Source organism: Penicillium canescens, assembly GCF_028828765.1.
Source record: "Penicillium canescens strain IBT 15451 chromosome Unknown utg000006l_segment0_segment0, whole genome shotgun sequence".
Lineage (NCBI taxonomy): Eukaryota > Fungi > Ascomycota > Eurotiomycetes > Eurotiales > Aspergillaceae > Penicillium > Penicillium canescens.
The window spans coordinates 2,113,425-2,141,096 of NW_026703968.1; the positions used below are offsets into that span (position 1 = coordinate 2,113,425).

General features: G+C 48.2%; 13 protein-coding genes across 13 annotated transcripts; 9 read left to right on the forward strand and 4 right to left on the reverse strand.

Annotated features, from left to right (window-relative positions):
• Positions 1 to 549: 549 nt before the first annotated feature.
• Positions 550 to 2,411, forward strand: N7446_009765 (uncharacterized protein; the record flags this gene model as incomplete). Its single annotated transcript, XM_058518510.1, has 5 exons — positions 550 to 610; positions 666 to 739; positions 802 to 872; positions 925 to 2,104; positions 2,163 to 2,411. 5 exons carry the CDS (start codon positions 550 to 552, stop codon positions 2,409 to 2,411), a joined length of 1,635 nt encoding a protein of 544 aa, XP_058369298.1.
• A 1,735-nt stretch (positions 2,412 to 4,146) lies between these two features.
• On the forward strand, positions 4,147 to 4,773 carry N7446_009766 (uncharacterized protein; the record flags this gene model as incomplete). The annotated part of the gene is made up of 1 exon (XM_058518511.1): positions 4,147 to 4,773. The coding sequence occupies one exon, from the start codon at positions 4,147 to 4,149 to the stop codon at positions 4,771 to 4,773; it is 627 nt and encodes a 208-aa protein (XP_058369299.1).
• A 472-nt stretch (positions 4,774 to 5,245) lies between these two features.
• N7446_009767 (uncharacterized protein) lies at positions 5,246 to 7,394 on the reverse strand (the record flags this gene model as incomplete). The annotated part of the gene is made up of 3 exons (XM_058518512.1): positions 5,246 to 5,287; positions 5,350 to 6,809; positions 6,863 to 7,394. 3 exons carry the CDS (start codon positions 7,392 to 7,394, stop codon positions 5,246 to 5,248), a joined length of 2,034 nt encoding a protein of 677 aa, XP_058369300.1.
• Positions 7,395 to 8,718: 1,324 nt separating this feature from the next.
• N7446_009768 (uncharacterized protein) lies at positions 8,719 to 10,494 on the reverse strand (the record flags this gene model as incomplete). Its single annotated transcript, XM_058518513.1, has 1 exon — positions 8,719 to 10,494. The coding sequence occupies one exon, from the start codon at positions 10,492 to 10,494 to the stop codon at positions 8,719 to 8,721; it is 1,776 nt and encodes a 591-aa protein (XP_058369301.1).
• Positions 10,495 to 12,241: 1,747 nt separating this feature from the next.
• On the forward strand, positions 12,242 to 13,600 carry N7446_009769 (Rieske [2Fe-2S] domain protein; the record flags this gene model as incomplete). The annotated part of the gene is made up of 1 exon (XM_058518514.1): positions 12,242 to 13,600. One exon carries the CDS (start codon positions 12,242 to 12,244, stop codon positions 13,598 to 13,600), a length of 1,359 nt encoding a protein of 452 aa, XP_058369302.1.
• Positions 13,601 to 13,894: 294 nt separating this feature from the next.
• Positions 13,895 to 14,554, reverse strand: N7446_009770 (uncharacterized protein; the record flags this gene model as incomplete). The annotated part of the gene is made up of 3 exons (XM_058518515.1): positions 13,895 to 14,007; positions 14,085 to 14,189; positions 14,263 to 14,554. 3 exons carry the CDS (start codon positions 14,552 to 14,554, stop codon positions 13,895 to 13,897), a joined length of 510 nt encoding a protein of 169 aa, XP_058369303.1.
• A 201-nt stretch (positions 14,555 to 14,755) lies between these two features.
• N7446_009771 (uncharacterized protein) lies at positions 14,756 to 15,001 on the forward strand (the record flags this gene model as incomplete). The annotated part of the gene is made up of 1 exon (XM_058518516.1): positions 14,756 to 15,001. One exon carries the CDS (start codon positions 14,756 to 14,758, stop codon positions 14,999 to 15,001), a length of 246 nt encoding a protein of 81 aa, XP_058369304.1.
• A 1,880-nt stretch (positions 15,002 to 16,881) lies between these two features.
• On the forward strand, positions 16,882 to 18,237 carry N7446_009772 (fatty acid desaturase; the record flags this gene model as incomplete). Its single annotated transcript, XM_058518517.1, has 3 exons — positions 16,882 to 16,972; positions 17,021 to 17,877; positions 17,929 to 18,237. The coding sequence occupies 3 exons, from the start codon at positions 16,882 to 16,884 to the stop codon at positions 18,235 to 18,237; spliced, it is 1,257 nt and encodes a 418-aa protein (XP_058369305.1).
• Positions 18,238 to 19,006: 769 nt separating this feature from the next.
• Positions 19,007 to 20,344, forward strand: N7446_009773 (uncharacterized protein; the record flags this gene model as incomplete). Its single annotated transcript, XM_058518518.1, has 1 exon — positions 19,007 to 20,344. The coding sequence occupies one exon, from the start codon at positions 19,007 to 19,009 to the stop codon at positions 20,342 to 20,344; it is 1,338 nt and encodes a 445-aa protein (XP_058369306.1).
• Positions 20,345 to 20,819: 475 nt separating this feature from the next.
• Positions 20,820 to 22,518, forward strand: N7446_009774 (glycoside hydrolase family 32 protein; the record flags this gene model as incomplete). Its single annotated transcript, XM_058518519.1, has 2 exons — positions 20,820 to 21,215; positions 21,286 to 22,518. The coding sequence occupies 2 exons, from the start codon at positions 20,820 to 20,822 to the stop codon at positions 22,516 to 22,518; spliced, it is 1,629 nt and encodes a 542-aa protein (XP_058369307.1).
• A 1,055-nt stretch (positions 22,519 to 23,573) lies between these two features.
• Positions 23,574 to 25,042, forward strand: N7446_009775 (MIP/aquaporin family protein; the record flags this gene model as incomplete). Its single annotated transcript, XM_058518520.1, has 3 exons — positions 23,574 to 24,086; positions 24,148 to 24,677; positions 24,730 to 25,042. The coding sequence occupies 3 exons, from the start codon at positions 23,574 to 23,576 to the stop codon at positions 25,040 to 25,042; spliced, it is 1,356 nt and encodes a 451-aa protein (XP_058369308.1).
• A 263-nt stretch (positions 25,043 to 25,305) lies between these two features.
• Positions 25,306 to 26,004, forward strand: N7446_009776 (putative isochorismatase family hydrolase; the record flags this gene model as incomplete). Its single annotated transcript, XM_058518521.1, has 1 exon — positions 25,306 to 26,004. One exon carries the CDS (start codon positions 25,306 to 25,308, stop codon positions 26,002 to 26,004), a length of 699 nt encoding a protein of 232 aa, XP_058369309.1.
• A 544-nt stretch (positions 26,005 to 26,548) lies between these two features.
• N7446_009777 (uncharacterized protein) lies at positions 26,549 to 27,583 on the reverse strand (the record flags this gene model as incomplete). The annotated part of the gene is made up of 3 exons (XM_058518522.1): positions 26,549 to 26,791; positions 26,852 to 27,116; positions 27,183 to 27,583. The coding sequence occupies 3 exons, from the start codon at positions 27,581 to 27,583 to the stop codon at positions 26,549 to 26,551; spliced, it is 909 nt and encodes a 302-aa protein (XP_058369310.1).
• Between the last annotated feature and the right edge of the window lie 89 nt (positions 27,584 to 27,672).

Genomic DNA, 27,672 nt, shown 5'->3' on the forward strand with positions numbered 1-27,672 from the left:
GAGGCTTGTATTGGCCAATAGAGAGCTTCTTTGAGAAATAGGAGTGTCATTCTATTATAGCTCTCCTGTGGGGGCAAGGGATGTTCATTGGATCCCGGCAGAGGGTCCGGCATTTAGGCGCATGGCTAGTCAACGCCTGCAGTTCGATAGGCGAGTTTAGGTAAACTCCATTACCCCGAGGTTATGAGATTATCATTAAATATCCTCCCCCGCATTGAAGATCAATCATAGGGATGATAAGCTCGTTCATCTGCTGCCATCTATTGGACGTTGCTTCAAACTTCCTCTTCCAGACAAAGCGTATTCCACATTCCGCCCCTATTTTTGGCTGTGAATGGCTGCAGAACGCCAACATTAATAACCGACGGTGATAAGAGACGCGTTCTGAAATCATTATTGATGGTTTTGGAAGGGTCACACAGTAAGGTGGAATTGATATAACGAGCTCTGTGCCAGCCCTCAGAAACCACGATTCCAGTTTTCAGGCTTGCACCGTCATACTCCATTTTTTTGCCTTTACATACATTCTATATCCCATCACCCTAAGTTATGCCTCCCAGACAGTCATCTCTGGATCCAGAATGGCCTCCTGGGACTGTCCGAATTGAAGGTGAGGCATACCCTTTTCGCCCCAATGAGCACACAAAGCTAACGCCAAAAAATAGATCTTTCACAGACAGGCGATACTGCAGAAGTAATTCTGCAGCCAAATCCTACCAGAGATCCCAACGATCCACTTGTGAGTACTTGTAATGTAGAGCAATCTGTCATTGGCAGTATTAACGGATCAATCTACACCAGAACTGGCCACTATGGCGCAAAAACCTCAACTTCGGCCTTGTATGTTACTATGTCGTGATGGTTCTCGCACTGTATGTCTCTCAATCCCGGTCATATCGCCCCTAAAAGCTAACCAGATCAAAGAATCGACGTGGCAACAGTAACCTGGGGTCCCGTCAATCTAGAACTCGGCTTCAGCTACGCCATATTAAACGACAGCTACGCAGCAGGCTGTGGCTCCCTCTGCATTGGAGGACTCTTCCTCGTACCCTTTGCCCTGAAATACGGACGTCGACCGATCTATATATTCAGCACCGCCATCCAATGCGGAATCAGCATTTGGTCTGCGAAGATGCAAAACGTCGCCGATTTGATGCTGGTCAATATCCTCAGCTGCATTGTTGGAGCACTCGCTGAAGTTCTGGTTCAAATGACCGTTGCTGATGTCTACTATATTCACCAGCGAGGTCTGACCAACACTATCTACTTCTGGTTCATGACTGTCGGAACAACACTGGCCCCTCTTGCTGGTGGGTTTATCACCCAGTCCCAGGGATGGCGCTGGGTTTGGTGGTGGATGGCTATTCTCTTTGGAGTGGGTCTTGGCGCATTTGTTTTTCTGTATGAGGAGACTATGTTTGATGCATCGCGTATTGAGGGTGTACCTGTTCCTGAGAGGAATGACCTTAAGCCTACCCCTATCAAAGAGGATATCGAGCCATCGGCAATGGAGAAGTCCCTGTCAACACAGGAAGCTCACTCATATCAAGCTGTTGAGATCGACTACTCAATCCCAGTGAAAAGCTACTGGAAGAAACTCGCATTGTGGTCTAACTCCCCAGTGCCCTTCTCAGAGGTAGCAAAACACTGCTACCAGCCGTTCCTCATTCTCTTCAGCTTTCCAGGCGTCTTTTTCATGGCCCTCGTCTATGGACTGATGACCGCCTGCACGACAGTCCCAGTGACAACTCTTTCATCAGTGATGACACTGCCGCCGTACAATTTTGGCGCATCTCAAATTGGCCTTATGGGATTGCCGCCATTCATTGGGACAACCTTAGGGGCTCTAATTTGTGGGCCTCTAAGTGACTCGATTGCTCTCTTCCTTGCAAAGAGAAATGGCGGTGTCTTCGAACCGGAGATGCGACTTTGGTTGGCTCTTGCCTTTACTCCATTGATTCCAGCAGGCCTGTTTATGTTTGGTATTGGACTGAATAACGGCTCTCACTGGCTTTTGCCAGCGTTTGGCTTGGGTGTCAGCTCTGTGGGTGCTGTACCGGCTAGCAGTGCTGCATTAACTTATCTTACTGATTCATACACTGAGGTAAGACGGGCTTGATTGGATATATGGTATGCCTGCTAATGTCCCTTTTCGTTATTAGATTATCGCGGACTCAGTAGTTGGTGTCACTTTCATTCGGAATCTCATCTCCACTATTTTTGTCTTCGCCCTTCAACCCTGGTGCAATAGAGTGGGACTGACATGGTTCTACGTGACGTTTGGCTTGATAGTCACTGTTGCCCTCTCCGGTAATTTGCTATTTATCTACTATGGAAAGATGTTCCGGGCGAGGCTTGCAGGTGCATATAACCACTACAGTCAGAAGCAACTAGGCTCGAGGCCAGCTTAGTTGAGATTCTCTATCCGGATACCGTTTATTCAATGAATTTATCCTACGTCATTATAAACACTGAAATTGAGCTGAAGTTGCTGCAAGTCACTAAAGTAGTGATACTAGCGCATTGACAATTAAATGTATTGTTTCCGGTCTGAACCGCCTTTTGCTTAAGTGGCCTTCTTTCCGGTGGTATGAACTAGGCTCACACTACATTAGAGGAAGGCTCGGGAGTACTCTTTGAAGTAATTGAAGTAATTTTATCGTAATCAAGAGATGATGAAGGTATGAAGGTTGATAACATTGATATGTATGGGTGTTTCAGGTCAAGCGGGGAGGATCTTGCCACGGCTATTCGACACTATGAGTACGGCCGCCGATCCTATGGCTGGGTTTTTGGTCGTTGTAAATTCAAGAACTGCATGATTTATCTGCCTTCAAAAAATTTGTTCGACTCACTATTTTAGGGTCTTGCAGGAACTCAAAGTATGAACTAAAGACGCGGGAATCTATGAGACTACGCGTAAGTGCTCGCAGATCGGCCCATGTTAGCAGATGAAATTTCACATATATTGCGCTCGTTCAAGAGGGTCTTGCTTTTGACCTAGCACAAAAAGCAGACCTGGCTGTACGTTGTGGCTCATGGTTCGAGAAAAAGAACGAAAATCTAAACAGCGGTATATAACTTGGCGATATGATGTCATATGCCGAGCTCGGCCTTTGTCAACAAAAGTCGGAAATCTGGAACATTTGATTACGGATGCCGAGAATCAAAGCACGTCTATACGATGACATGCGACGCTTTGAAACTTGATTTCGGGGCGGTATTGCGTGTCGATTCACTGCCCGAACTTCAATGCAGGGTTTGAAGGTCATCCGCATAACAGAAACAATGGAGCCTGCGTACAAACCTCGCGGACGCCTCGAGTGTACATGTAACCCCAGAGTTTTGATCGACGGACTGCTGTCGTAGACAATGCAGAAATTCCTATGGGTGTGCGTAATGCGTTGGTTCAAAGGTTACTCTTCGGATCGACCCGACACGTCCATCTCAGAGGCCTGGGGGCAGGGAAGAGGCAAAGCCAAGCGTCTAGGAAGCACAAAGGCAGCAATATTTGGGGGCCTGTTGGTTGGTTTGCGATCGCCTTCTCCAAGATCTGATGTCATCAAACCCCTCTGTGATCTATGAAATCCAATGAAGAAGTTGGGAGAGCGTGCGTAATGATGTTTCTTGGAGCATCCCGACCTCAGCGTCAACAGAAGGCCGAACCTCTGACCAGCTTGAAAACATCAATATACATTCTAGCGGTGAAACAATGTCGGGATTTCCAGGGAGGGAGGTTGGAGACCGATGCCTCCTCTCACAGCCTTCAAAGGCACACGGGTTCTTTTAGTGTCTCTCGTAAATCCCTCGAATCCTGACAACAAAGTAGACCTATGATCAAGCCAAGAAAATGGGGCGCAGGATCAGGACATGAACATTCGGACTTCCTGCGATCGGCAAGTTTGGGGGCGGCGAAAAGACAATTGGATGTGAAGCGCGTTGTGGAGAAACAGATGCGGTGGGCTGAGCAACCAACGACGTATCAAGAGCCTCAGCCTTGCGATAATTTTAGTTGGCCTTGCTATTTAACGCATCAAGCCCCCAGCCTTGAAACAAAACATCTGACTGTTCAAAAATCCCCAACTCATCGCAATTCTTCTTCCTACAGCCTATCCCTCTTATACTTCAATACTTCCAAACATCAAAATGCAGTACAAGTCGCTCACCTTCCTCCTCTTCTCGGCCACAGCCCTGGCCTCCCCAGCTCCCCAAGCTTCAGTGACCGAGGATCTAGATGATATTCCCAACTCCGTCATCGTAGCCCTCCAAACGGCCATCCCAAGCTCAGTCTGGGCGGAGGTCATGTCGGACCCTTCATACGTCAACTCCGCCATCTCCAACGCTATCATCTCTAGCGTCTACCCCGACTGGTACTCCAACGTCCCCGAGAGCGTGAAGCCATATATCACAGCCGCTCTCATCTCTGAGTCACCTACAGCTTACTCCTCCGCCGTCGCCGCCGCTACCTCCAGCATTAGCGGCTCCGCTTCTGGCTCCAGCTCTGGCTCCAGTAGCCCATCGGTAACCTCCAGCGGTGCTTCTAGCACTGGATCCACCACTGGCTCTAGCTCCGATGCCTCGTCTACTGGTGTCACGACCTCTACTGCCAGTACTACCGATTCCTCTTCTACTGCTGGCAGCTCGGACTCAGCTTCGTCTTCTGCCTCTGGCTCTCCTTCTCCTTCTACTTCTGATGGTGGTGCTGCTCCTACCGGTGTTGCTATGGGCCTTGCTGGCGCCGCTGGTGTCCTCGGACTTGCCCTCGCCCTCTAAGAGCGTTACGTTAGATACCTTTTGATTCTAGTTCATGTTGTCTGTTTTGCATATCTATAAATGACTCGCTGGCTCTCATGATGTAATGGATTCATTAAGTCTGATGGATAGCTGATGTTTACTACTTAATACTTGTCAATACAGCTGCGGTTGGATATACCGCAAGTATCACCGATCTCTTAAGTTTCTGGTAGTCACAATGTAAGCTACATTTCGAATCGATGGCCTTCGTCCACAAATGATCTGAAATACATTAAGCGTTTCCGCTAGACTCTGGTGGGCCTTTGTACAGTCTGTGTATAAGAATTTCTTGGTCCCAGAGACAGTGCCTATGCATTCTATTCACCGGGACAACCTAATCAACCGACCAAATCATTTCCTCGGGTCTATGTTTCGTTCGTTTCCCAAAACATCTTCAACTTTCTCTTTCTAACTTGATTAACATAGCCGGGACAATCCTCCCTTTTCGCCACTAGAAATCCGAATCATCGTAGTCGGGCTGTGGCATGCTGTCCTACGAATAACTATTTGTCAACAATGTCATCAGAAGGATATGTCAGTTATGAATCTCCGTACCTCCTGATTTTCCCTCTGGACACTGTGCAATGAGTATGGTAGGCCAAATTTGCACCGAATTGCGAGGTAGGTTCGAGCAGCTCCGAATTTTGCCTCGTACGCAGCCTCAATCTCATCCTCAGTAGCGCCCTGTTGAATAAGAGACATCACAAAAGCAGGTGCTTCGGCAAACTCCTGATCAGAATATCGGGGAGAAGACGTTCCCTTCGGTGGATTCAAGTTCCGTAACTTGAACTTCAACAGAAGGCTTAAGTAACTTCGATGAAAACCGAACTTTGCTTCGTATGAAGTTACAATCGTGGCCGCATCAGCTCCTTTCTCAATGAGATTTTTCAAGAAGTCATATCCTTCGGCCATCTCCAGGTGAGTGTACTTTTCTGGCCCCCCGGTCGAGTCAGTCAATGGACCTGAGGGCTTTTGTGCATTCTTGAGGTTATTTGCTGTTGGGGCCGCCGTTCTCTTTAGAAGCATCATGCCTGGTAGCTTAAACTTTTGACTAAGGGTATTGAAAGTTCGGCGAACCCCGAACTTGGATTCGTACGCGTCCATAATTGCATCCATGTCATCTCCCTGCTCCAGAAGAGACTGTAAGAAGTTATATCCTTCAGTGATCTCCTGGTCAGAGTACACCTTGTTAGGGTTCAACTCCGGTATTCTGTACCTCGCGTAAAGAGCAATGCAAGTTCGACGCGCCCCAAATTTTGCTTCATAAGCATTCAAAATCGTCTTCACGTCAGCTTTCTGGTCAACAAGAGACTTCAAGAAGTCAGACCCTTCAGCTACCTCCTGACTAGAGTATTGAACGTACACTTGTCCTGTTTTGTTCACTTTATGCTTTGGTTTCCGAGCTGTAACAGAGTTCTTTGGTTCTTGAACCTTGAACTTTACCTTCAGCGCTTGCATCGTTCGACGAATCCCGAACGTAGATTCATACGCATGTAGGATGTCATCTGCGGAAACTTCCCGGTCCAAGAGAGACTGCACAAGTTCATATCCTTCGGCTATCTCCTGTTCAGTATAGGGAATATTCGGCGATTTTCGCTCATGCAATCTCTTTGGTGTTTTTGCTGCCTTCGTGATTCTCATCCCTCGAGATTTGTATCTGTTGCTATTCAAAGATCCCAGCCTCTTGGAAAAGGGGTTTGGAGTCAAGAAACGGCGCGGTAACTGGCGTCCAGCTTTTTTAGGTCGACATTTTGATCCTACTTCTCTTTGAGGTCTGAAGGTAATATCAGATCCGGTTGAGCCCAAATCCGAGACCTGCATGCCTGAACTGCGATCATTAAGGCATCGTTCGCCGCTGACCTCACGAGCTCCCAACTCGAGAATGCTGGGTGATCTTTCTGGTGGATTCAAAGACGATGGAATATCCACCTGGGTCGTTTCGTCCCCGGGTTTATGCACAAGCCGATCGATCCGCATTTCCAGGTTACCAATGAGATCAGGAAGCATCCGAGAAACTATAATATGGTTAGTTCCAATGAATCCAGATAGAGCAGCAGCAAAACCTCACGTTTCTTAATAGTAACCAAGCACTCCGAAAAGTCATCCCTCGCCTTGTATACAATTTCGCGCTCTCTCTGTGCCTCTGACAGAGGCTTGACCATCCGCTGTGGCAGTCCGGAGAGGATCATGTGGTAGTTATCCTCAGATACTTCAATGAGCAATCCCTGTGCGCGACACCAATAGGTGCCATTTGGTTGGACTTCAAAGTCGCTCGCTTTCATCTTTTGGCGGAGAATCTCAGACCACTGCACCAGAAGTTGGGACTGAGATACTGGGTCGCATGCGACTGGATTTGCGGGCTCATCTAGGCATACCGGAGGGCCACCAAATAGCTTCAGGAGAATCTTTTCCAATTCGGGGTTGGCGGTTTCTATCAGCCTCGGGGCCAAGGGTTCATTGCCGCGAAATATGTTCTCGTATAGTTTTCCTATAGCATAACACTCTTGTAGGGTTTGGGTCATGAACTGAATTTGTTTGAGGTCGATGTTTGTTCGGGGCCCCTCTGGACCAGAAGCACTTGGGCCAAGGTCATCCTCCATATGGAAGAGAGAGGCTATCCTGTTCATGAGACAGAATGGCGTGTTAGCTGTGGCTATCAATGGATTCGGTATGGTTATGGTAGATGCCTTTAGAAATCGAAGCTTGGGTGAGGATCACTATGAGGAAGAGCTTTGCTAAGCCTCGTGCGACGAAATGAATGATTCCAGGACGATCAAGAAGGGGATTTGGGGAGGTTGGTCGGGTGGGGGCGACAGGTCATGGGCATCTCGCGTAGGCGCGTACCCCTGCTAGTCTGTAAGGCAAGAGTCTCTCAGCTATTTTTCTTCCTCATCTTTCTACCTTCTAGCCCAGCTAGACCAGTGTTGATGCGTGCTTAGCACTCTGTCAAGGGTATATGAAGGCCCTCAAGATACGTTGTAGGGTATATATCATTATATCAATATATGGTTAACTACCGAGCTAAAGTCCGTAGAAGAGAGCGCCATGAGTATACACCTGGTACACGAGACTCGATTTACTTCTATTTGCTACACGGGTTGCATTTATTAGATGGAGTGTAACGTATAACTTGCTTCAGAGGATTTCGATTAGTATTCGCCTATGTAAACGCAAAGCTCCGCTTGATAATATGATATGGCAGAATAAAGAAAAGACGCAAATAGTCCCTGGGTATGAGCTGGGTATAGGGCATAATAGAAACAGGCAAAGGGGGCTCAGTAAATATGAGAGTATGATACAGAAAAGGCTTCTGACGAAATGAAGCCCAGTGTATTGCTATGGGATGAATTAATTAAATGACCGTGTTGAAACCGCGCAAGACCTGGTCCATACCGAAAACCTGAGGGTTCTTTTTTGTTGTCAAAGGTAAACTGGGTGGCTCGACGGCTTTATTCCGGGTTTGGCAGACCATTCGGCATCGGGGTTGACCGTTGAAAAGTTGAGGGCCTTTTTTCCGTGAATGAGGAACCCTGGGTTGGCCTGGAGGTCGATTGTTCAGCAGATGAGGGCATGTTTCCCGTCAGCGGGGAGCTTTGGGTTGGCATCGTGGTAGAATGTGCAACAGATGAGGGCATTATTTTAGTCAGCGAAGAGCTCTGGGCTGACTTGGGGGTTGGTAGTTCAGCAGATGGGGGCATAGCAGATGGGGGGATATGTGCTTTCCGCGCGGAGCTCTGGGTCGGTATCGGGGTTGACGATTGAGAAGAGGTGGGCATATTTTCCATCAGTGAGGCCTGATTAGGCTCCGAGGACAAGGGGCGGGGATACGGGGACACGTAGGGCGAAGGATTGATAGGGCGAAAACTAGAGACGGCAGGTGAGGGCATCGCGCGGTCGTACTCCGGCGTTGGCTATGAAGGATTGTCACTCGAAAGATTCCCTCAATTGCAATGGGATTGGAATTTTTAATACCACAATCTTGGTGAGCGTGCTTGCCAGTGGGGCTTTGGGTGCCTTGATGGGAGAGGCCTTTGCTTCCTGTCGGTCCAACCAAAGTTTCAAGGTATGGTAGCGGTGCAGAACCCCAAACTTTGCCTCATACTCTTGCTCGAGTTTTGCTGGGGACATGCCGGCGTCCAATCGAGGTCTCAACCAGGCTGGCGCATGGTCAAACTCTTCCTGAGTAAAGTTGTTCCGGACTCGGACGCCTTTCTTATGGCTCTTGGCTTTTTTCGGCTTGACATTCATAGATACTGTCCCTGTGCGCGGGGGAACTGGTGTGATGCCCCCCTGCCGTCCAGCTATGTCCGAGCCGAATTGCATGGCTTCAAAGCTTGGGGCTGGACTTGAGATGAGGTCGGTCGGCTGGCCTGCGTTCTCATATTCTTGGCGTAAAGAGCTTGCGGCCCAGTTCAGGGTTCGCTTGCTCTTGCGGGGTGTTTCAGGTTTAAGCGTGGGCTGCTTGACGGGTTGGATTGGTGCCACTGGCTTGGGGACCTCGCTGGGTCGACGGACCTCCATTGCATCACTGTCTTCAACCACTGCATCGCTGTCTCCGACCGTTGTATCGCGACCTTCAGCCGTTGTACCGCGACTCTCAGTCACTGCATAGCTGTCATCAATCATTGTATTGCGCTCCTCGGGAGCCAGCGGTTCCTTCCCCTTGGAAGCTGAGGCCAACGGGGTAGATGCATTGCATGGCGCTGGCGTCTGGTGCTGTGTATCCCAGTCCACGTCAACAGTCTCCTCATAGTCCGAACTCATGTTTTTCCTCTTTAAGCTATTGGGGTTTGGAGAAAAAGGTATATCCTCCCCAGTCGACACATCCGATGAGGATGGGGATGCGCTCCGTTCCTGTGCCTCCCGGGACTCGATCGAGGCGGCTGGCTTCGTAAGGCCGACTGATGGCTCAACTGAGAGAGAGACACGAGATCCTGCCTGGGTATCACTCCCAGCGCGAGAAAGGACTGGTAGTCTCAGGCCAGATTCGGTCGGGCTAGGGTAGTTGCTTCGAAGGCTTTGAGGCGTGCCTGACCTTTTGATAGATGCTGGTGCTTGATCGCCCCGCAGCCTGTGACGACGCTTCTTCAGTGATTGCTGCAGTCGCTTGAGTCTTTCAACATCTGCTTTCGTTAGTATGTCATTCCATTCGGGGGTCATGGGTGTAGGAAAATACAAACATTTAATCTGAATGTGAAGTTCATTCAGCACGTCTGCCTCGATTGACAGATTGACTTCCGACTCCTTCTCCACGTCCGCTGCGCTAACATAGGGGTCCGAGTTTGGTGGGAGGAAGCACCGATTGACTAGAATAGTCTTGTGCATTGTCTCATCAATCTTAACCAGTCGTCCCTGCATTCGGCACTGGTAGAAGCCATCGTCTCTCTTCTCGAACTTGCCGTGCCGGAAGATGTTGACCCAGCTGAGCGATACATCGCTTTGACTGTTGGATCCTTGGGGCTCGTCCACGAGCGGAGGACGAATACCCAGGAGCGTTCTCAAATTTGACTCCAGGTCATAGCTCTGAAGGCGCTCATCGGAGAAATACTGAGTAAATGTTTCATCCTTGTCGAGCACGTCTTGATAAGCCTGTATCAAGGCAGGGCCTTCGCGCTTGAGCGATTCGAATCGCGGTAGCTGGAAGCGGGCGCCCTCACGATAGACACCCCACTTGATGGAGCTACCAGGGCCAATCTCCATTTTGGAGGATTTAGACTGCATAAGGTCAGTTAAGCTCATCGGACTCGGCTAAGTTGCCTCACATGTACGGTCCGTAGAGGTGTGTAAGTCGGTATGTGGGTCGGGGAGTCGACGAGCGTAGAATTCTCAGGCAGAATTCCGAGTCAGGAACACCCAAGTTAAGAAAGTGGCAAGTCTGTCTCCCAATCGCCAGTATCACTCTCTGCCTGGGAAAGACGTAAAATGTACGTAAGCGCAATTTTCTTTTCTCAATAGTTTTAGGTCTTAGGGGGTCCAATAAATAAACCCCCGAGGTAGAGATACATTTTTAATAACGTTAACAAGCGAGGCCCACACAGTGCTGATTGGAAGACCAGGGTACATAGGCGCCGAATATCAAACTTGTCACAATACTGTATTGGCTATGATCTCGACTTTTCTTTCACCGCAACTCGACTTTTAACGTTCTCAATCTTGACTGCGCCACCGTATCAAACACATGATTTCGACCGTGCTATAAAGAAACTCGCCCCAAACAGAAACTTTGTATAGGCCGCACGCTATTAAGTAAAAATGCATTTTTTTATACAATTTCATATTTTGTATGTGCCACACGCTGTTAAGTAAAAATGCACATTCTGTATACAGTTTCATATTTTGTATGTGCCACACGCTATTAACTGACGACCATGAATTTCATGCGTAGATACGCTATAATATTACGAGTCAATTCCTATCCATTCACTTTTCGTATAGGCCACCCGCTATTAAGTGAAGACACGCACCTTCGTAGAAAATTTCACATTTTGTATATGCCACGCGCTTTTAAATGAAGATTATGCACTTTCGTATTCACTTTTTTTTTTTTATCGTGTATTAAAATGACACGCTTTTACTAAAATGACACCCCACCCCTGTTCATAGCTAACCCGATTAGGAAAGACATAGTAATCGTATTTTATTGAGCATTATAGTCACTACACAATCAATTGAGTGACCCTAAGCCCGGCCGTAGGCGGGGTCCCTCCGATCCGCTGCCTAGTTAGACAATGTATGTTTCATCTGGAATGTACAGTATGTTGTGTAATACGATTACTAGCAGGCTGCTGAATCCAAAATATAAGGCTGCCGAATAATACATCCCGTTGCAGCAGTGGGGGGGCTGATTTTAATAGAACCCTTTGTGTATGTCACCCGCTATTAAGTAAAGACCGTGCACGTTAACTATTCGTCGACAATTTCACGTTCAAATAATCAAAATCATCTGGTTTGTTAGGATCCACAATTGAGAAGTATACATGAGACCTATCTAACGATATTAGCACCTGTTCTTTGATGTTTTGTTTCCGGTCAAGACACTATTTCTTTATCCCTGTATCACTACCACGTTCCACAAAATAGGGGTCTATATTCGTACTTTCAAAATTTGCATGGTTTTGCTTTTTTTCTCCTTTTTCCCCTTTCAATTTGGGCAACGCTTAAATTTCAAATTACGAGTTTGAGGAAGCCCCCACAAGCCACATGGATATATACAAGATCGTCTGATTTTTTCTCGACTGATCAGAAAACGGGCACAAACAAATCTCAAACCCCCATAAACACTAAGTTTTCTAGTCGGGTGATAGATAGCCATCAAGGCAACACTGACTTATAAGCACATAAGAGTGGGGCAAAAACCGATCAACGCACGTGATTGATAAAATCAACCCACGGAAAGCCTCACACTCTCACAACATTCCCCAAGCAGAAACAACAAAGAAAATACACGATGTGGATCAATTGCGGGCAATTATCCGATTTCACACAGGCGCGCTATGTGATCCGCCTAACGACAGGCAAGAAACTAGTACTATTCCGCCTGCCAACTATCGACCCATCAAACCCGAAAGTCAACGAGACAAATGACGGCTGGTCCTATTATGCCATGGAAGCCGAGTGCCCGCACGCCGGTGGGCCCATGGCCGATTCCCAAGTCGACATTGAAGACTCGGCATATGTCGCGTCGTGCCCGTGGCACGCGTACGATTTCAACGTAGAAACTGGCGAATCGAGCGTCGGGATCAAAGCTTGCACGTTCCCGGTTGATGTGAGCGGCGAGTTTGTTGCGTTGGATTTCCCCGTTGAGGATGGTGCTAGTGTTGGTTTGGCTAAGGTTGAGCCAGTTAGTGAGAAGGTCAAGTTGAAGCATGCGCGGCCTTCGGATTCACCTGCTATTGTTTCTGCTGCTGCTGCTACTACACCCAAAGACCCGGGCATGGCGAAATACCTCGACGACGATGCCACGCTGTGCGATTGGGCGGCGCATGTGCTTAATACCGCCAATCCCGAGCACAAGATCGAGCTGACGACGCATCTGTTCGCTATTTTCACTGCGAGAGAAGCCTCGGACTCGCCGATGCCGCTTGGCAGAGGAACAGTACTCCCTCCAGATGAACCACCACGGGAGGACCTGCAGACCGTCAACCCGGGTGCGATGCCAAAGGCCGGAAGGGGCGGGACATTGAAGAGCCGCATTGCGATGCTGCACGCGCTAGCCAACATCGAACTCTGGGCGATCGACCTAGCAATCGACATCTGTATTCGATTTGCGACATTCCAAACAGAAGGCACATCACAAGAACTGCCACGCACATTCTTCCACGACTGGTTGAAAGTCGCCAGTGATGAAGCGAAGCACTTTTCTCTCCTTCGCACTAGACTCGAAGAACTTGGCTCCGGCTTTGGTTCGCTGCCTGTGCATCACAGTCTCTGGATCTCAGCGACGGAAACAGCGTACGATCTCCGCGCAAGAATCAGTATCATCGCTCTTGTCCACGAAGCTCGCGGTCTTGATGTCAATCCTATGACCATTGAGAAGTTCCGTAAAGCTGGTGATGCGGATAGTGTGCAGTCACTGGAGGTCATCCATAATGACGAGATTACGCATGTTACAACTGGTCATCGGTGGTTGACGTGGATCTGTGCCCAAGAGGGAACGGACCCTGTTCAGGTTTTCCGGTCGAATGTGCAGAAGCATTTCCGCGGGCCGATCCGTGGGCCATTTAATGAGGAGGCTCGCCTGCAGGCTGGTATGGATAAGCGGTATTATGAGAATCCGCATATCGCAGGTGAGGTGATTGCGGCTTGAGTATCGGGCGCCAAAAAAAAGAGGAAAAGGCTTTACGTTGAACACGATTTTACGCTGTGGCTGTGGCTACTTGGCATTTTTGATATCCCCCATGATGAACGAGCAAAAAGATGTACATAGAATCAAGGCATTTATTTCAATTGCTGTAAATATTCAATTCATGTATACCTCCGAGAGGTCCGTAAAACACCATTAAGTAGACATTATGCTTCTAGATGAGATCGTGAAGTGACGTAACGTGAAAAAGACGGCTAAGAAAGGAGCTCAAAATCATAAAGCGACCGAAGAACCCCCCTATTTCGTGTACTCAGCCTCCAACTCGACCTTGCTGCAGCTGGAGGGAATAATAGCATCGTAGTACTTGTATAAGTAGAAGAGCTGAGGCGCATTGTGGAACCAGTCACAAACTGTCGGGCGTTAGTTTGACATGATCATCAAGTGGAGCGTGGAGCGTGGAGCGTGGAGCCAAAACAAAAAAACTTACCGAGCCAGCCACCAAAGCCCATATCCTCCGACCATTGGAAGAGACCATTCTGAATGGAGAACCCGTCGCTACCCGTACCGGCGTTGATCTCAATAGGTTCCCACGCTGTGCAAAAGTCAGTGATTCATTCGGGTGGCGGGTGGCGATGTTTTCAAGGGATGCGGATGCGGATACTCACAGGCATAGTTCGTGTTGCCGATGGCTTTCATTCCCCATGGGAACTCTGTCTTGTAGTCGAAGAAGACGTTTGTACCGTTTAGGTAGGCTGAACTGGCTGTGCCTACGTCCTTGGTTAGGACTGCGTCGTTCAGGCCGGCGCCTGTGTGGTAACCGTAGACGTAGAGGTCGTTGTGTACGGTGTTGGTGGCGCCGGTGGTCTTCAGGCGGAAGAGGTTGGGTGTCTGTGTCTTGGCCACTGGAGCGGCGAGGGCGGAGGCCGCCAGCATGAGAAGAGGTGTGAGGAACTTCATTGCGATGGAGCGTAGATGGAAAAAGGTTGGAAAATTGGAGGTTGGAAGGTTGAAAGGTTGAAGTTAAATGTGGTTGGGGGAAATTGGTAGCTTAGAAAGTGAGAACCAACGCGATCGACAGGAGGAACAGACTGAATTTATGCCAAAGCTCGGATTTCGATGATTTTCTAGTGCAGGCACAGTGGAGATGCAGCACACCACATGGATATTCGGTTTATGCTACAATTCCTTGCTGATTTCCCATCTTTGGGTGTTGGGCAACTTCTTCCGAGCTCCATTCTGTATAGTTTCACCCAGTCGGCGACTTACGGTGTGCTCAACCCAGGAACACTGCTAGTCACTAAGACATCTCGCATGCTGATCACCCATGGCAATGATGTCGATGGGACTGGGACTACATCAGTAGTGCGTGGAGGCCATTGCAAATCTTACTGCATCAAGGCTTAGCGGCCCTGGGGTAGCGAACTAAAGGGTTGGCGATGGAGGGGGTGTGAGACATTTTTTGCAGCTTCGGGTAGCTACCTTGATCTTCAGCCTGTATCCTTTGATATTCGGAGGTTTCTTGAGGTCAGATGCAACCTCTTGAGAGGTCTTTTGAGACATTGCGCTTTGTTCAAAGACCAGTTACTGAAAACTGTTAGGGGTGGCTGGCGAAAGAGACGTATTCCGATCTCATGATATTCGACATAAGCACAGGGTCGCATCTACACAAAGACAAAGGTTTAGTATGAGATTGCGATGTTCTTCATTCCTTGGTTTTGAAGACATTCGCAAATTCTCGATTGGACCCAACTCATGGGTTCGCCTCCCTATTCTTACCACTGCTTACGGTGAGACTCGAGTCGATTGCCTACTGTGGGTACGTTTAAGCACCTATATGTAGGGTCTATAAGAAATCTGAGACATCAATTGAAAGAAAATAGGCTAATTCCACCAGGCCGATGCTGTAAGACTCTGAAGTCATGACTTGTCGGTAAGGCTGTTTGGGGCCTGAGGCAGAAGTCATACTTGGATCTTACTTTCTTCCTTTATGACTCTGTCAATCTAACAGTTCTCTCGAGCTTGTACTAAATTCATTATGCCATGTGCATCCTCGTTACTATATTATCTCTCGTGGTGAAAAGAGCCTTCTCGATACATATACATGCCGCACAGCCATATCTTCAAAACTTGGCTCTCAGTCTATAGGCAAGCATGATAAGACATTCTTCTCATCAAGCAGTGCTCAATCTTCGAAGACACCCTGACCAACTCTATCACCTCCACGTTCATGGGGCAAGTCATCACGATCGGCGGCCTACCGTGGGAAGCCTCGACAACATGCCACCCGTGCCAAGAGAAAGGAATAGTGGTCTGACTCGCTCTTGTAGATCCTCTGAATAGGGATATCCGAAATTAATTTGAGGGCACATGCTATCCCTCCTTCCCGGCCCGTCGAGGTATAAGCAAGATGTGGAGAGTGTCGCATCGAGTCTGTACTCATGCTCCAACTCGAGGCTGCACATATTAAGATGCTTAAATGGATCTTGCAATGGCTAATATCACTAACAACTCAATGATGTGAAGCACTGAATGGGTGGAATTTTGAGTTATGTTGTCAATTTGTTTGCGACTACACTCAGTAATAAAATGACAATCACGATGAGATAATAGCAACACAGATCATTTTAAAGTACAGTTAACTTATTTGCAATAAAAACACAGGATCTTGTGCTGGTGTCTTCCCTTTCAATCCTCCCCATACTGACCTGGATAGAAGTCTTGGCACGGTCGCGCTGAGAGGACTTAGAGCCCCGATCAGGGGCTTGCATATACATGTACACACATATCCAGGCTTCCTTATTACATGTACTGTACTGCAATGTGTGAGGTGCATACCAGAAAAGGCTAGAACGAGGATTGGGTATTAATAGAACATGCATCTCTATGGCATGTTTAGGGGGTATTCCCCCGAAGAGATTCTACCGCACCCCTTGGATACAGCGAAAAGCTGTGCGTATATTATGCGACCAGGATTTAAATAAAAAGAATAGTCTACAGGAATAGGACGGTTAAAATGACCGTAATAGCTATTATCGAGTGTTTGGATTAACGTTAACTTCATAACATAACAATCCTGGACCCACTTCAAAGCTCCCGAAATCTCTTCGCGCCCCTGACGCGTTGTCTTGACACTGGGGATAGCACATTCTGATTCTTATAACCTTTCTGGTATTTCCGGAATCTGCCTAGGACATAGTAGACTTTCCTCGGGAGCTCTCTGGATCGGCACGCCTTAGCCACCCCGCATTAGATCCCAACATCAGGCCAACAGCCACGCCTGGAATATGGATCCATCCACCTACACCGATCCCCAGCTCACCTTCCAAGATCGATTGGTGATCGATGCCATCGTCCAACCCAAGTCGGTCTCAAAAAGTGAGCTCCCTGCAGCGTGGCTCAAGTAGCACGCTAACAAACATCCAGATCAGGAAACGGCAAAGCCGGACAAGCTGAGCAAGGAAACTATTGAGAAGCTTCACAACCTAAATGATCCCTCTCATCCTGAATTTGATCCAACCGTCTTCCAGCTCTGGGATCTCCCGCTGCTGAGGGCCAAGCTGCCCGCGCCTATCCAGAAATATGTGCTGACGCCGTACATCAATTGGGCGAAAGGTGTCGTACGCTTTCAGACTGATGTGGTTATGGTAACACATCTCATTCTTTATTTCACCACCATTGTGCCCAGTGCTATATTGCTATTCTACCGTTTTTCTTATTTACATGGCTTCATGCATTGGTTCATGCAACTGTTCTACTGCGGCGCGTTCACTTTGATGAAACATCAACATATTCACATGAACGGTGTGTTGTCGCCGAAATACTACCTGCTCGACACGCTATTCCCTTACCTGCTTGACCCCATGCTCGGGCATACATGGAACTCCTACTTTTACCACCACATCAAACACCACCACGTCGAGGGCAATGGTAGAGATGATCTGAGCACAACGATGTACTATGACCGCGACAGTGTCCCCGACTTCCTCTGCTATGTGGGTCGCTTTGTCTTCTTCATCTGGTTTGAGCTTCCGATGTACTTCTTCCGAAAGGGCCAGACGAAGTATGCTTTGAGATGTGCCTTCTGGGAGTTGAGCAACTATGTCGCTCTCTATACGCTCTACAACTATGTCAATGCCCGTGCGACATTGTTCGTGTTCCTCCTTCCTCTCACCGTCATGCGTCTGGGCTTGATGGTTGGCAATTGGGGCCAACATGCTTTCGTGGACCCGGCCGACCCTGACTCGGATTACCTTTCGAGTATCACATTAATTGATGTCCCGGTAAGTTGCTCATATCGAATATCATACTTGCATGACACTTACAAATAACAGAGTAACCGATTCTCCTTCAATGATGGATACCACACTTCCCACCACCTGAACCCCCGCCGCCACTGGAGAGATCACCCCGTCGCCTTCCTGACGCAGAAGAGTCGCTATGCCGAAGAAGACGCTCTAGTGTTCCGGAACGTTGATTATATCTTCATCACCGTTAATCTATTAAGAAAGAACTACGTGTATCTCGCGAAATGTCTGATCCCCATTGGTGATCAAGTCAACATGACCCTTGACGAGCGAGTGGAGATGCTGCGCCGTCGGACACGGAAGTTCCCCAAGCCGTCATCAAAAAAGACCCAATAAGAACGAGGTCTTGAAGAGTCGTATTTACTGCCCTGGATGACAGGGCTCTGTTCCTGGTCCCTGTTTGATGTGTCTACAAATGTAACAACATAACTTTCAGCCAATACATTTTGCCGAGAGCCGAGATCGGCAACAATCTCGTTCCGCTTCGTTACGCTCGGCCTTGCCCTGGTGTCTTAGTCCGTGTAGAGTGTGTTCCTGTTTACCCGAAGTCCCCTTCGTGACCCTAACCCCAAGACTCGATATAAAGTCATCTGAACAAGCATCACTCCCTCTAGTAAACCCTGTAGCTCTTCTTGGCTATACCTACTCACAGCGAATCCCTTATGATTCCCCCAGATTTAATCATTCCTCAGAGCCCACGGGACACTAACTGTGAGTGGGTCTCGTGGTGAAGCGATAGCACTCCACATAAAAGCCGCGACGATCCTTCGTCTACCCCCACGCCGATCATCTGCTTCACCCTCAGACCTCATAAGATGAACAAACAAAGGTCATATGCAAAGCGCCAATAGCGCCAAGGGGCATCACGTGAGAAATTTCAATCCGCGATCAAGGGGCAGCTCATATCCCGATGCGGGGAAAGGCGTAACATCGCATCCTCTGTTTACTTGGTTTTCATGACTAGGCCGAAGGTCTGATTCCGTCGGAAGTATTTAATCGGTGTGGTCCGGCGTGTTCGTGGAGAGACGAGAGACAGCGCCATCCGAGACAGACGCCAAAAAGCAAATAGAACAAATACCAATCCGATTGGTAACCTGTCGACATAATGTTTTTGTTACGCTTTGTGGCTCTAGCCACTACCGCTGCTGGCTACGTAGTCACGACTATGGTCAATGACAAGGCTACTTGTTATCTATACCCGGAGTCTCTAAGACACGACGGCGAAGCAGTGGACGATGCGCCATCCATCCACCAGGCCTTCCAAACATGCGGCCAAAACGGCGACGTCATCTTCACCGATGGTATATTTAACATTAACTCTGTTATGAACACAACAAACCTGGCCAACTGCGACGTCACTCTACAAGGCGAGCTCCGCTTCTCAACAGACATCGACTACTGGCTTTCTCATTCCTACGACGTCGTATTCCAGAACCAGTCAACAGCCTGGCTCTTCGGCGGCGAGAACGTGACCTTCCGCGCAGACGGCGGCTGGTACAACGGCCAAGGCCAAGCGTGGTACACGGAGAACCAGAACCAAAGCAACCAACCCGGTCGACCGATCAGTATCACATTCTTCGAATCGAAGAACCTCCTAGTGGACGGTCTGCGGATTATCCAGCCCCAGTTCTGGGCGACGTTCGTGACATATAGTTATAACGTCTCGATTATAAACCTTTACGTCAACGCAACAAGCAACGACCAATGGGGCACGGTGAACACAGACGGCTACGACTCGTGGAACAGCGACACGCTCCTCGTCGAGAACGCCGTCGTCCAGAACGGTGATGACTGCATCGCCGCCAAGGGAAATACAACAAACCTCCATGTCAAGAACGTCACCTGCTATGACAACTTCGGCATGACTATCGGCTCTGTGGGCCAATACCCCGATATGCCGGATTACGTCGAGAACGTCACTTTCGAAGACGTGAAATGCTACAACTGCATGGAAGGCGCATTTATCAAAACCTGGCAAGGCGTCCCGGCCGGCGATGACAACCTCAACGGCGACGCCGGAGGTGGAGGCAGCGGGCTAATCAAGAACGTTACCTGGCGCAATTTCGAAATGACGAATGTCGCGCTGCCAATCCAGATCTCGCAGTGTATCTATACCGAGGCCGATGGCAAGTATTGCAATACATCCAAGATGGCTATCGAGGATATTACGTGGTCGAATATCAAGGCTACGACCAGGTATAATGTTGGTGCTTCGATTTACTGTTCTGATGTTCATCCTTGCCCTCGGATTAGGTTTGAGAACGTTGAGCTTGAGTCTGTGAACAGCACGCTTGGTTTGCCGATGTATGACACCACGTTGCAGGATGAGGTTTATCAGTGTACGAATATTGTTGGGCAGGAGGAATCTGGGATTCCTTGCAATCGGGCTGCTCCGAATGATTATAGCCAGGTTGTGACTAGGAATATTAAGGAGACTGACTGAAGGCTAGGGGGTGGATGCTGGATGGCTAGTGACCATTGTACATGACTTTTGCAATGTCCAATGTGACGCAGCCAGCATAAAAGCGGGATTCTTCGGAAATATCAGATTGTAATCCGACACTTCCGTCACGTTGTTTGCAGAGGCATGTTGTTTGTCCCCCAAAAAACATCATGGCTCCACCGATACTCTCAGGGTAGTGCGGGGTGGCAGCGCTTCGGGCCCGAATATACGTGGGGATATTTAGAACTCCGAGATTACTACCGAGTTTCAGCGACTTGGCTCCGGGCATACCGCCTCCTTTGCTGTTGGGAAATTACAAAAATGCAGGGCCAAGTTTATATTTCCCCGAAGATATGCAGAGCCGTGGGGTAAATCTAAGAGGAGAGGAATGTGAGGTAGGGAATATCACATATAAATATAATATGAAATTCCAGGATATCATAGAATAAAGTAATCTACGCAGACAACAAACAGCATGGGTGTTTTACTCGAGACATTAATGGCATTGGGCCTTTTAGCCAGCAGAGCATCTGGCATGAACTATACCGAGCCGCACCGACCCCAATACCATTTCTCGCCCAACAAGAACTGGATGAATGATCCAAGTGGCTTGTTATATCATGATGGTACCTACCATCTCTTCTTCCAATATAACCCCGGCGGAATTGAATGGGGAAATATGTCATGGGGCCATGCAACGAGCGAAGACTTAACCCATTGGGAGGAACAGCCCGTTGCTTTACTTGCGCGGGGGTATCCCAATGATGTGACTGAAATGTTCTTCACTGGGAGTGCTGTTGCCGATGTGAATAATACAAGCGGTTTCGGCGTTGATGGCAAGATCCCCTTGGTGGCCATGTATACTTCCATGGTAAGTACGCCTGATGATACTCACTTTTCTTGATGTCCAAGGATCAACCTAATACCAATATCCAAATTAGTATCCTATCAATCAGACTTTGCCTAGTGGAAAATACGTCCTCGCAGAACAACAATCCCAATCAATCGCCTACAGCCTGGACAATGGCATGACCTGGACTACATACGATACCGAGAACCCCGTCATCCACAACCCCCCATCTACCTACGCAACCGAGTATCAGAATTTCCGAGACCCTTTCGTATTCTGGCACAGCGAGACACAGAAATGGATCGCCGTCACAGCTTTAGCAAAAATCCACAAGCTTTTCATCTGGAGCTCGGACAATCTTAAAGACTGGTCTCCACTCAGTGAATTCGGACCAAAGAATGCAGTCGGCGGCGTATGGGAATGTCCAAATCTATTCCCTCTCTCCGCCAACGATGATGAATCAACCACGAAATGGGTCTTGGTCCTAGGACTCAACCCGGGCGGACCACCAGGCACAGTCGGGTCAGGAACGCAGTATTTCATCGGTGATTTCAACGGTACAACTTTCACCCCCGATTCTGAAAGTGTGTATCCCGGAAATGAAACTGCGAACTGGCTCGATTGGGGTCCGGACTTCTACGCTGCTGCTAGTTATAATGGACTTCCTGCTGATGAGAGGGTTCAACTTGCTTGGATGAACAATTGGCAATATGGAGCCGCGATACCGACCGATCCATGGCGGAGTGCGATGACGATTCCTCGTCGATTGTCTTTGAAGATGGTTGATCAGAAGATCACTCTTCTTCAGAAGCCGCATGAGAGTTTGCAAAGTGTTACGGGTCACAACGATGTGTCTCATTCCTGGCATTCTGTATCAGAAGGGTCGGTGAATCTCGGCTCGCTGGGCAAGACGTTCCATGTCAGTCTGAGCTTTGCGGATCATGATTCGGATGATCGTCATGCATCTGAGTTTGCGATTGCTGTACGGGCTAGCTCTGATTTCTCGCAGCAGACGCTTGTTGGTTATAATTTCACTAGCAAGGAGGTTTTTGTTGATCGACAGAAGTCTGGGGATATCTCGTTTGATGGGACTTTTGGGAGTATCTATCATACGCCGTTGTCGGCAGGTCCGAACGGGCGTGTGGACTTGGAGATATTTGTTGATTGGTCTAGTGTTGAGGTGTTAGGAGGTCAGGGTGAGGTTTCTTTGACTTCGCAGATTTTCCCTGATGGTAACTCTACCAATGCTCGACTTATTTCGACGGAGGGCAGCACTAGAGATGTCAAAGTCCGGGTAGATAGAGTGGCTTCGGCCTGGGAGTGATACATAAATAGTGAGATGGTAAAATTATATGTTTCTAAGGAGATGAATGAACAAATTGAAGACTTGAAAAACCTATACCTCTCTATGTCATGAAGAGTGGGACAATCTTTAAGTATAGAAACCGAGCTTCTGATTGGCGCGGTTGAGTACCAACGGACCTGGACATCTGATTTGCGGAACGACGAAACACCTGAGCAGTGGCAAACAAGTCTATTTTCCAGATTCTCCGCCGTTCATTGTTTGGCCGGCCTAGGGGACCGGTAAGCCGATTCTTCATATTATATGCAGAAGAGGTCTTGTTTATATCGATCGATCGGGCATCAGTTGATGTTACCCGCAGGCCGAGAATCGAAAAAATCCCCTCTCTTATGATATCGCCTGCCAAAGCACTTCATCTAATCCTATGTTGGAAATGCCCCCATATTTTGACAGGATGAAAATCCTAAATTCAATGTAAAGCTTCTAGGCTGCCCTCATCGATCTTAAGAAAACTGGAAACTGTTTCATGTGTCATCAAGCTATGTGCTTAAGTTCAAGAGTCTTAAACGCACAAGAACCTCCCCGTACCAAAGGATTTTATCGTCAATCTGCTTGTACATTCTCTTCGAATAGTTCTTTGCATATCTTGTCTCGTCAACCCATAATATGGGCGAGCACTCAGTTCACAAACACCAACCGGGACATTCACTCCATACAATCGAGGAACGAGAAAGCAGTCCCAATTCTGTATTTCTACCGACACTTTGAACAACTCGAGCAGCAGTTCACCCCCCAAAACGCAGTATTCTCGGGAAGTCAAACAGCAGCAACAGCAGCAAATATCCTTGTCATCTCAACAACGCCCACGACCAGAAGCTTTTCAACACGAACAACCATCGACACCACAAGGACAACCATCAACCCCACTCGGTGCAAGAGCTGCTGTAAACAGACAGCCCACGGAATCAGGCAGTCTATACTATGGAGACCAATCTCAACAAAACGCCTCTACCAGAACACCAACCCGAGATACTGTTCAGCGGGCACCATCTCACTCCCTGGCAGGTCAAAGTCCAATGGACGACCAATCAGCACAAGGGCCTGTGTACCTAGATCCGGAATACAGATCCATGAACCCACGATACGGCAAAAACAACGAGCAGCCCGTCTGGGGATTAGCTAAACCTCTTCCGCGTGTTGTGAGACCGGGGATGCGTCGCGATGAACACACCCAGCAGGAAACATACGATACCAAGCCTCGAGGAGAGGCGGAAGCTGCACCAGAACTCGGCGCAACACCTGGACTGTCTAACTCCCGTTCGAATGCCACCAATACGCCTGCCACACCTGCTACACCGACGCAACATCCTCCCACTTATGCATCTGCGGCCCAGCAGGGAGCTCCAGTGGAACATGCCGTATATGGAACCCAGCCCGATGGCATGTTGCGGCCAATGGAAAGTGAAATTGGTTCTGGCGGGGGAGCTATGAAAGAGGCAGAAATGGGGCAGTCGGAACATGAGGAATTCCTGAACAACTGGGTGAAAATCCGAAATTACTTGAAGGAACCGTTCGCAGAATGGCTCGCAGTAAGCTTACATCCCCTGCTATACATATCTCAATACTAATAACTAATATGTTCTATCTCAGACCACAATCGCTCTCTTCATTGGCCTAACCGGAACCCTCGCAATATCCACAGGAGGAACAAATGCCGGAACCAAGCTCTCAGAAAATTGGTCCTGGGGACTTGGATCGATGGTCGACATCTATCTAGCTGGTGGTGTCTCCGGTGCCCATCTCAATCCAGGTATATCCATCGCGCTTTGGATATTCCGTGGATTTCCCGGTCGACGATGCTGTTACTATGTGATAGCGCAAGTGCTTGGTGCAATTACTGCAGCAGGATTGGCATACTGTATCTATCGCGATTCAATTGTCACTTTCGTACCAACTGCCTCTGCTGGTAGCTCCGGGCTTGGGTTTTATACCGAGCCAATGAATCACATCAGCTCTGCGACGGCATTCTTCACTGAGTTCATTGCTGATGCGATTCTTCTCTGTGTTATCTTTGCAATGGGTGATGATAGTAATGCTCCACCTGGTGCTGGTATGCATTCTTTTGTCATTGGTCTGGTTATCTATGTGCTTTGTATTTGTTTGGGATTTAATACTGGAGGGTAAGTTTCTTCTGCAATTCCTTTCTACGGCAGCTCTGACTAGGCTCTACAGGTGTTTGAATCCCGTGCGAGACTTTGGACCTCGTCTTGTTGCTCTTATGGTCGGATATGGTGGTGAAACATTTACTGCTCGTAATGGCTGGTGGTTCTGGGGAGGTTGGGTGGCTACTATTAGTGGCTGTCTTGTCGGCGCCGTTCTCTACGATACGTTCATCTTTATTGGTGGCGAATCTCCCATCAACTACGCGCCCAGACGGCGCATGAGAGCGAAGCTCAAGGAGGAAACTAAATGGCGACATAGACTTGGTATTGGGAAATGTAAAATCCCCTCTTTAGAAGAGGGAATTAAGAAATTGGAAGACTGAAGCTTTGACGTTTCTTCATAAGTAAACTATTTCAGTAGACTAACCATATCTGTACGAGGAAGCGGAGACTAATTATCTTTAATTGTGGCGTTGGTGTAGCAACACTTGTAACATGAAAACTTCATAGATCTGATTAGTGAGCCGGGTGAGTCACGGAAAAGCCGTCCAAGGTATAAATTGACCCATATAGCCCCATAATTAAACGTCACTCAACTTCCTAACAACTACTCCGTATCGAGCAATTAGCATCTCACATTATCAAAATGGTAGCGCCACTGGACTTCAGCCTCCCAACAGCCCTGATCCTGATCGACAATCAAGCAGGCTTCAGCCACCAACAAACAATCTCACACTGGGGCACCACACGATCCAACCCATTCTACGAAGTCAACCTCCGAGCACTTCTCGCTGCATTCCGGACTGCAAAATCCACCTCTTCTTCTTCTCGATTTGAAGTCATCCACATTTTCCACTCATCCACAACCCCCGGATCTCCGCTACACCCCTCTCACCCCGCACAGGGTATCCGTCCACTAGACTTCGCTACTCCTGCATCTGATGGGTCGGAGCCTGTATTCTGGAAAAGTGTTAACTCCTCCTTTATTGGAACAGGGCTTGAAGCGCATTTGCGTGAGAAGGGTTTCCGTCAACTCATTATTGCCGGGTTGACGACTGATCATTGTGTTTCGACTACTGTGCGGATGGCGGCTAATCTGGGGGTTGTGGATCGGTATCTCGGGGATGGTCCTGTTAAGTTGAGAGCGGATGGTACCCATGAGAGGGACGTCCAGGTTGATAAGGGGCGGATTGTGCTTGTTGCTGATGCGACGGCTACTTTTGGGAAGTCTGGGATTGATTCTGAGACTATTCAGAAGGTTACTGTTGCTAGCCTTGATGGGGAGTTTGCTGATGCTATTGGGACGGAAGAGGTAGTTAAGGCTTTGAGGAAGATTAAGAAATAGAGTGGATGTTTGAGGATGTCCATTCTACTAAGAGCCCGAGGTATAGAGCATGTCGTAGTAGATCGAGTATCAGGGCCGAACACTGTTTCTCGTAAATGAAACGAAGAAGAAATAGAAGAAGCAAAGTACAAAAAATGAACACTGATACTAGAATACTGAGACATATTGCCGTAACAACATCGAACGGCCTCAAATCATCTACACTATCTACAGGTATGGACTACATAAATCATAGAATGGTGTTCTCTCTCTCATCCCCAAATGCATTTGCAATGAAGATCTGCTATATACTAATTGGCAACTGAGCAGGGATACATGCGATGCGATGCGATGCGAAATAAGAGCATATAGAACATATAGAACATCACAGAAATTTGTGGCTGGTTGCCAATACAAGGATATGAAATAAGAAATTCGAGATTGATGGTGCTTTGGTTGCCTTCACCGAGAGGGAAATCCTGGATCCAGGGCGCTCTGGACCTAAGCCGCCTTTTCCTCAGCTCCGATTAACCTAGCAGATTGACGTGATTGTTTTGATTTTGATTCAACAAGGTTGATCGGACTCGTCTGATTCGTCGCTCTCTTCGATTGTCTGCATTGGGATTGGCTTGGAAGTATCCTTGCAGATCATGGGCCAGGCCCATTGGAGGAGAGTATCCATACGTTCTTCGTATTTGATGTTGTCGAATTCAATTGCCTTGGTGTGAGCAATTTTGAGGAGACCGTTGTCGAAGTAGCCGTATAAGACGCGGACCTTGGCATCGGGTAGGAATGAGATGACCATAGTCTATATTCAAATTAGTAAACTTGTTCTGTAGATACAATATATTGGAATACATAAACATACCGGGATGTCATGTTGGAAGGGGCCGTTTTCTGGGTCCTTGCGAGCTGAAACGCCAGATTTGAATTTTTGGGGTTTGACGGATTCAAGCATCCATCGGAGGAGAACAATGAGCTCTCCTGTGGATGGCTTATTGATGCTATAGCATTCTTCGCTGTTCATGATCACAAGCTGATGAGAGGCGCTAGCGCTGACGCTTGCGGCTCCTTGATCGATTATGAAGCCATGTTTGTCGTTGCTGTTGTACAGATCGCCTCCTTGTTCAGGGCTACATTTGTCTAGAGTTAGTTTATGCACTTTGATTATGTGGGATTCCGAGAGAATAGAAACTTACTTGATAAACTGCCAGCCAGAAGCTGCTCTGCGGCCATTGGGCGAATGGGTGATGTACTTTGCAAAGGACATTCGTAGTTGTTGATGAAGCTTTTGGCTATCGAAAGTTGGGTCGTTTTTCTTCTTCAGCATGGATGGGAACTTGTCATCCTTTGGGTCATCGGGGTCGAGGAAGGTGTTTTCAAGTTGGAATTTGGTCTTCAGATCCGGTTTGAAGTATTCGACCATGTCAGACGAGGTCGCGCCGGTGACAAAGTCCATTTTATGGAGCTTAACGCGAAATGTGGAAAAATGTGAGTTGATAGCTCCTGATTCTGCATCTTCGAGGTCCCAGAGTAAATCCTCGATGGCTCTCTCCTTTTCCCCGTAGATCCACACCCAGAGGGGGATGGGGTTGAACATCTAGATGGATGGGATGGTTGAGGAGGTAGGTAAAAGGAGAAAAGAAAGAAAGAGTCAGAATTCTCTTATATGTCCCATTATCTAGAACC